Below are 8,889 nucleotides of genomic sequence, written 5' to 3'. Positions count from 1 at the left end.
GAAATTCCTTCTTGATACTATCCTAAAAAAAAAGAATTTTCAATTTCTTCACCACTAATTGTAATTTTGGATGTCTTGTGCACGGTATATTTCCTTTACCGCATATAGAACATTTTCTACCAAAAGATAGAAACTATTAATAATTCATGAGAAATGCATGAAACAGCCGATAGAGGGTGCTAGAGTGGTTTTCATTTGATAGGAAATGGTTAGCAGTACATATAATTCCTAGGATAAGGGCAAAATATGTAATAATCTCTATGATTATTTCCTTGTATATTTCCTTTTTCCAGGTCTACAAAATCTATGACTCCTTCACTAGAAAAGAAGATGACACATGATTTGAGATACCTGAACATATTTTAATTCTATTAAAATTTATTGAGTGATATGACAATGGATACTCAATCCTTACTTCTATATAAAATTTCTTCTTAAATGGAGTTTCCAAAAGAGAATGGACGAAGTAAATCAAACAACAGTGACTGAATTCATCCTCAATGGGTTAACAAAGAATCCAGAGCTCCAGGCACCCCTATTCATCATCTTTCTAGGACTCTATTTGATTACAGTTGTGGGAAATCTGGGCATGATCATCTTGATTATGTTTAGTTCTCATTTACACACACCCATGTATTATTTACTCAGCAGTCTGTCCTTTATTGATTGCTGTCAATCCACTGTAATTACTCCCAAAATGCTGGTAAACTTTGTGACAGACAAGAATGTCATCCCCTATCCAGAATGCATGGCTCAATTCTACTTCTTCTGTGCTTTTGCTGTTGCAGAATGTCACATGTTGGCTGCAATGGCATATGACCGCTATGTGGCTATTTCTAACCCTTTGCTTTACAATGTAGCCATGTCCTATCAAGTCTGTTTATGGATGATAGCCTGGGTATATGGTATGGGCTTACTAAGTGCCACTGCTCACACTGTCTTCCTGCTAAGAGTGCTTTTCTGTAAGGCTAATATAATAAGGCATTACTTCTGTGATCTTTTCCCATTACTGGAGCTCTCTTGCTCTAGTACATTTATCAATGAAGTACTAGCATTGTCCTTTAGTGCATTTAACATTATTTTACCGGCTATGACCATTCTTGGATCTTACATGTTTATCATATTCAGCATCCTCCACATTCAATCCACTGGGGGCAGATCTAAGGCCTTCAGCACATGTAGTTCTCACATCTTGGCTGTTGCCATTTTCTATGGTTCTTTAGCTTTCATGTATCTTCAGCCATCATCATTCAGCTCACTGACCCAAGGGAAATTGTCATCTGTGTTTTATACCATTGTTGTGCCTATGTTGAATCCTATGATCTACAGCCTGAGAAATAAAGATGTCAAAGTTGCCCTAAATAAGTTACTAGAAAACATAAGTTTTTTCTTAACAAAGAACAGTTTTCCTTAGCAATAGAGTTTATTCACAGATAACAACTTATATAATCTCCCGAATATTCTTTATAGCCCTTTGTGTGGTTGCTTATATTTGCTTAATTGACCCAGGTCTTTTTAGACAAAGTTCACTTAAATTAATTTGAAAGTAAATTTATTCAATACTGTTTGGTTGCTTCAATGCATTGTAGATGGCATTCATTTATTGGCAAATGATTTGAAATGTAGATTTCTGATTTGCATCATTAAGTATTTGAAATAAACAATTTGTAACTCTGAGATTTGAAAAGAATATAGAACTTTTTTAGTGTATATGTAACCAAAGGATACACTCTGTCATATTCCTACAAAAAAGTTGATTCATTATCTTAAAATAGAGGTACAAATATTAAAAAGAAGGAACAGAATCATTATGAATACTTATTATCTCTACAACATTCATTACACTGCCTTTTGACTACTCCTCAATTTCACATAATTCTATATACATATTTCTAGACATGTAGAGTTATGGTGTTTTTCTTTCCTACCTTTATGCAGTTCAGACTCAGAAATTATATTTATTCACCATTCATAGCAGCATACATTCATGTCATTATTCACTTGGCAAATGATAAAATTTGACATTTTATCTCACTATTGGCAAGTGTCATTTAGAATATCACTATCAATTGAGAAGAAAAAGAATGGGCCAGAAAGTAGACCAATTTTAATATAAATGTGTTTACTATGATTTTATTCAGTTAGGTCTTTGATTCAATACATCAAGGAGAGATTACCGATAACAACAATAATAAAAAAAGTTGTAGTAGGAAATGATAATGTCTATGCCCAAGGTCACTGAAGAACTCCATTTCAGAACAGTCACTAGATTCTATGCCTCTCTCCCTCTCTTTCTTTTAGAGTCCATTGATGCTCTTAACTAAGACTTCTTATCAACCAGAGTATTGACTGATTTCAACAAGGAAAACATGTCAGAAAACTGATAGCATTTTGTTGTTTGTTTGCCTTTATGCTGTTGGAAATAAAATGATTCAGCCCTTCAATTCCTTCAGTGTTTTCAGCTTTGCAGTTAGATGCTTACTCTACTGACATCCCTTGTACTGCTTATGCTTTTTTATAATTTTTTTTAACTGTGATTTTAATGGGACCTCACGGAAGACAATGAATGTTTGTGCTTAATTCAAAACCAATACAAAATAATTTCCATCTGTTTACTCTCTAGAACTGTGAATCTGTTGACTTTTGATTTCTGGAATTAATCAGGGTTATCTATAATGATGGATCAATAAATATAAAGTTAGAGGTGAAAAAAACTACATTGTTACATGGTCAGTTTGCATTATCTTGGGAGTCACTTGGACTTTCTTGATGAAACCATTCAAAAGATTCTATGCCAATGACTGGAGAGTTTGCTAGTCTCTGGTTGTTGTGGGGAGCATTATCAGCCCAAGTGGTTTAATTTACACACACGCACACACACACACGAGAGAGAGAGAGAGAGAGAGAGAGAGAGAGAGAGAGAGAGAGAGAAGGAGGGAGGGAGGGAGAGAAAGATGTATTACTTAGACTTGCAGTAAATACAGCTTTTTCTCCAGCATTTTGATTTATAATCTTACACTAGTAAGCCCAAACACATTAAATAAAGCTATTACTGCTAGAACAAGTATACTGATCTCTAGAACAAGAAATCTATTAAAATGGTAAATAGGGATGAATAAGGCTAATATATCTGCAAGCTTTCTATAGCAATCATTCCTGTCACATAAGGGAAACTTTTAGAAAAGTTTTCTTAATTTCTTTCTGTAAATAATATATTATTTAAGAAGAATTAGAATGCCTTGCCCAATGCATCTTAACCTTTTCCCCCTCACACATGCAACTATTGAAACTTAAAGGTAAACATAATAGAATGTGCTATGGGAGCTCCTTTTGCTCCTTCAGCCAATAGCTGCTGAGATACCAGCCCACTGGGGCATGGTCTCTCTCTCTCTTCAAAAAAGCAGCGGCTGTCCTCCACTCTCTCTCTGGCTCCTAGACTCCTTTCCTGTTCACGCAGAGGGGCTGTTGTCTGGGACGGTAATCTGTAAGTTTTTTCCCTTTTGAATAAATAACCATTCTATTAATCATAATTCCAAACTGGTATCAGGAGTGGGATTGTTTGTGACTTATGCCTTCATCTGGCGCCCCACGTTGGGCACCATCTGGAATATGAGGGCCTGGCATGTTGGAGTTTCTGTCCCGCCCGGTACCACACAGCCGGCATATCCCAAAGAAAATCAATCACACAGAGATCTCTATAAGTTATAAAGCTGATTGGCCCATTAGGTCAGGCTACTTATTAGTTCTTATGACTTATCTTAACCAATTATTCTGATCTATATTAGCCATATGGCTTGGTATCCTTTTCAGCTGTCAGCTCACATGTTGCCTCTTCAGTGGTCTGGGCAGGAATGGCAGAGGGAGCTTCCTGCTTCCCAGAATATTCCTGTTCTCATCGCCCCGCCTATACTTCCTGTCTGGTTGACCCACCTATACTTCCTGCCTGGCCAATCAGCGTTTTATTAAAATACATGATTGACAGAATACAGATAATTTTCCCGCACAAGAATGTAACATTCCAATTTAATCTTAATTTTATGTTTCCTCAATATTTCTAACTGACGTACCAATAGTATAACAGCTTGTCTCAAATAGACTATTTTAATAACTACATCACTCTCTCTTTTATTTTGTTGAGTCCAAAGTTAAGTAGAATTCTTATGATTCTTATGAATTCTTATGAATTCTAATGAATTCAGAATTTTGAAAATTTTTCATGAAGCATCTGTCTAGCTATTGTAGCAGTATTCTTCAATACAATAATTCCTACCCTTCATCCAGGTCTAGGTTGGTGTGCATCCAAACAGACTAGGCTCTCACAAAGCCAGTACATGCAGTTGAATCAGAAATCTGTGCCATTGTCCTTGGTTTCTCAGTCAGCCCTCATTGTCAGCCACATTCAGAGAGTCTAGTTTGATCACATGCTCCATCAGTTCCAGTTCAACTGGCCTTGGTGAGCTCCCATTAGATCAGCCCTGCCATCTCAGTGGGTGAGAGCATCCCTCCTGACTTCCTTGCTCATGTTCTCCCTCCTTTTGTTCCTCATTTGGACCTTGGGGGCTCAGTCCAGTGCTCCAATGTGGGTCTCTGTCCTTAATGTGCTTAGCATCTATCTATTCTTTTGCTAACTGTTCAAGTAACTGCAGTTTTCTTTAGTTAAGTGACTTTGTTCTACCTATAGAGGCTTATTAGTTAGATGCTTGAAAGACAGAGCATTGAACTACCAGAAGTGGCTCCTATTCCAAGTTTAAATAGCCAGTTGTTATTCTGTCCTATTGTTGAATAACCCATGTTACCTGTGACTTTTCTTGATAATTCTTTCCAGTACATTTTAAAGAAACATTCTAATTTTAAATATCATTTTATAAGCTGTTTCTGAAATGGTAAGAATATTAATTTATGATCCCCATTGTTGTAACAAATCTCTTCCCCATAAATTCATGGCTATATCAGACACATAAAGTTTTAGCATCACAACTTGTCCTTTAAGTCCTATACATTTGATCTACTCTACATTTTGTTAAACTTGAAATAATGTTCCAGTGTAAATGGAAGGAATGGGCTACTTCCCACCGCCCGCCCAACTAGCTTTATCCGAAATAATTACCTCTACACTGTATTTATTTAAACACTGCCTGGTCCATTATCTGTAGCCCCTTATTGGCTAACTCTCACATCTTGATTCAGCCCATATCTAATGATCTATATGGCACCACGAGGTCGTGGCTTACCAGGAAAGATCCTAACCTGCATCCTTCTAGGGTTAGAGAATCATGGCGACAGCCTCATTGCCTTCTTCCCAGCATTTAGTTCTGTCATCCCCACCTACCTATGTTCTGACCTATCAGGCCAGGCAGTTTTCTTTATTAATTAACCAATGAAAGTATCAAATAGACAGAAGACCCTCCTTCATCATGTTCCCTTTTTTTGTTTAAACAAAAAAGAAAGGCTTTTATTTTAACATAGTAAAATTACATATAGCAAAACAGTTATAAAACAAGAATTATAGTTATAATATTTATATCTACTTTATCTTTTATCATAGCTAAGAAAACTACAATTATAACTAACCATTCTTCAACTCCATCAAAGACTCCAGAAGGATATAATATTACCTAAGTAAACAAGAAGTAAGCAACTTCCAAAACTCTAGAAATGACAGAGACATCTCGTTGCCTGGACAGTCATCCAAAGTTTTGTTGTACCATTGGGGCATCCATCTTTGGCCTAAAGGTCCATGGTATCCAGCAGACATTTCCATGAAGCAGGAAATTTCAAAGACAGTTTAGTCATTATCTGCCGTGTTCTGCAGAATGTCTCACAGACTCTTTCATGAATCAGGAACCCCGAAGGATTATCTCACTTTTAGGCAAGTTTAGCAGTCCTCTCTCAGCGGGGTCTTTGTGTCCAGTTTATGCATCAGTCCAGGCAAGAGCAGTTTCTTGCCCATATGGCTATCAAACTCTATAAGGAGACTCTTTGATGCCCATCTTCCTCTTGAAGTAGATTGGTGGTGCCAGGAGCAGACGTGTCTCATTGTCATGAAAAGCCCTAAATTATTAAAACATTAAATGCCATATTTTGTAGTCTTTGAAAGATATGAAGAATGCCTATCTAACTGAAATATATCTCTATATATCCAGAAAATCTAGCATGACTACAAGCTTGACTATTATCGATGATTATCCATTAACCTATATTTCTAATTATACATTACATTTTTAAAATGAACTACATAATCATAATACCTTAATCAAGATCAGAAATACATATACATATAGCAAAATTGACCTTAAATTTCTATCAATGTAAATTATTCATATCTATGTCATATCCCCCTTTAAACCTATAAACAATATTTGGGAATATAAGTGCAGTTATTTCCAGTGCCTAAAATTTTAGCAGAAACTTCTTGTAAAGGCCATTTGGGCTTCTAAGATTCTTGAGAAATTATAAATATGTCAGTACTATTTCCCACTAAACCTTAAATCTCATTTAATTGCGATTTTAGTTGTGGCCTGTCATTATTAATAACAGTTTGCCAAAATATTTTCTTTTCACTACCTCCAAAATCCCCTGTGCTACCTACATATTGGTGCTGTTTTACTTTTAAGACATGGAAGCAAGAACATTTGAGTAATTCTATCACCTTTGAGTAATTCTATCACCAGCCACTACACTCAGAGTATTTTTATATTTTTAAATAATATCATTGGAAACAATCTATATAATCATAAGAGGTAACTACAGGCAATATTCATGAAATATTCATACAAAATTCTAAACAGAGGATCCTTTTTTACAGACCCCAAGAAAATGTTAATGTGACTTGCCAATTATTAATAGTTTGGAACAAATAATTTATCTGTATTTTATTCAATGAAAAAATAATTTTTGTTGGTGCTTTATCAGCAGGTGATAATTTTTATGAACTTTTACCTTAGCAACCATATTATTTAACAACTAACAACCAATTTTGTTTCAAGTGTTACATGTTTATAGATTTTAAACAAGAGTGTACAAAAAGCAACTTAAGGAGCAGAACCAAGGCCTTAACAATGATAAACAGACAAGTGCATAGCCAATAATATAGTTTAAATATAAAGTTTGTTCCTTTAGTTCATTTACAATGAAAACTAAACATTCATTTAAGCATTAATCAAACAATCAGGAGAAGAGAACATTCTCCATACAATGAGTGACCAATACCTCTGGAAAGAAAAAAACAAAAACAACAACAACAACAACAAAAAACAGAAACCACTGGGTTAGCCTTTTATGCTAAGACCACTACTACTTTTACTAGGAGTTGGGCTTGCTTAATTTTTTTCTTTCTTCTATGAAGGGACCACTATCTGGAAAAAAAATTAAAACAAACAAACAAAAAAAACCAGAAGCATTTAAACCAAAATTAAGTAAACAAACACGAAGTAAATTCTAAGCTCTGGGCAGGCTGTGCTAATTTAGGCAGCAGTGGCAGTGAAGTCCTGTCCATCTTTCTTTTAAATTCAGAAGCTGATTCTCTGTGCTGCTCGATGCTTGGCTGTAAGAGCACATAGGCAGCATGTAATCAGAGCGCTTATTTTCAGTTATCAATAATTTCCTTTTTTTTAATGAAAAGAGCATTTTCCCTCCTTTGTTTCTACTGGGAAGAGTCTTTCTTTTTCCTTTATTTTATGATTATGGGACTTTTTTATTTCTAGGCCCCAATTCAACTTTTCCCTTCTACTGTGAAACTCCTCTTTTCTTTATTAAACATTTCCTTTCTTTCCATCAAGAAATTTTATTTTCTTACTTCCTTTCCTTCCATTTTCTGTATTGAGAAGGGCCATTTCCCTTGGTTGATTCTTTGTCTTAGGAGCCATTGCATTTGTTGTAGCTCCTGAGATCAGGAATTTAAATTCCTTATGACCCTTCCAAAACCTGGAATCTTCTTCCTCTAGACCTGGAGAGTCCTAATTAATTCATTCTCTAAGCCCCCATTTTGGGCTTTAAGTGTTTTTCTGTTTCTGTGAAAGAAATATGGTCACTCCAGAGTGAATTTTGACTTGCAGCAGAAGGGGAAGCATTAAGGGTGAATTCCATTTCCAAGGTCCTTTTTATTGTTATACAATTTATACCTTAGCAAGTCAATTTCCACATGCCAAAACCTCTTATCTTAAGCTCCTAGAAGAAAACAAATGTCAAAGCAATGATCAATCATAGATATCTTGACTTTAAACTTCCTCTCACTATCAAGCCTTGCAGAGTCCTTGAACCCTTTAGGTAGAATTCAATTATGCCTCAAACTCTATAAACAAAAGGTAGCAATACCAAAAGAAAACAGTTACAAAAGGCAGTTCAAAGCCTACCTGCTACTACCCTAGAATTCAAGATAGCTGCAATGCTTTGCTTGTTCAAACATAACATCTACTTGCTTTATCTATCTGTATGTATGTATGTATATATACATATAGTATATAATATATATTATAATACATTACAATATATTGCATTATGTTACTATATTCTACATATTGTCCTTTCACCCACAGATAATTTTAGCTAACACCCACCCTTCAAAAAAGTCACTTGGAAATATATAGAGGCCATTATGGAAAACCACAACTGTACATACTAATGGATACATCTACATCATATCTCCTGCATCTGTGTCTCAGGGAACTAACAAGATGAAGTAGAAAGTTTCTAAGAGACTGAATATCAGGAAGTGCATTGTGAAATAGTGTTTCCTAAAAGGAATGGCATAAAGGAGACCAATAGACATGTTAACTAGGAAGGAGGTAAGTTTCATGAGTCCCACACCTAAGCAAAGAATTATAAGCAATTAATGTTGCAAGAAGGATAATTAACCTCCCCCAGTAATGACTTCCATTACATTACTTATTC

General features: G+C 35.3%; 1 protein-coding gene across 1 annotated transcript; it reads left to right on the top strand.

Annotated features, from left to right (window-relative positions):
• The first annotated feature begins 457 nt into the window (after positions 1–457).
• Positions 458–1,414, top strand: LOC125388761 (olfactory receptor 8G50-like). Its single transcript, XM_048417078.3, has one exon. The coding sequence runs from the start codon at positions 458–460 to the stop codon at positions 1,412–1,414; it is 957 nt and encodes a 318-aa protein (XP_048273035.3).
• The last annotated feature ends 7,475 nt before the right edge of the window (positions 1,415–8,889 follow it).

The sequence above is a fragment of the Myodes glareolus genome, chromosome 4 (assembly GCF_982192425.1).
Source record: "Myodes glareolus chromosome 4, mMyoGla1.1, whole genome shotgun sequence".
Classification (NCBI taxonomy): Eukaryota; Metazoa; Chordata; class Mammalia; order Rodentia; family Cricetidae; genus Myodes; species Myodes glareolus.
The sequence above is the reverse complement of the archived record's forward strand: the minus strand, read 5'-3'. Positions and strand labels throughout refer to the sequence as shown.

What these genes read in the sequence shown, in the direction of transcription:
- LOC125388761 (XM_048417078.3), top strand. Translation starts at nt 458, where the DNA reads ATGGACGAAGTAAATCAAACAACAGTGACTGAATTCATCCTCAATGGG.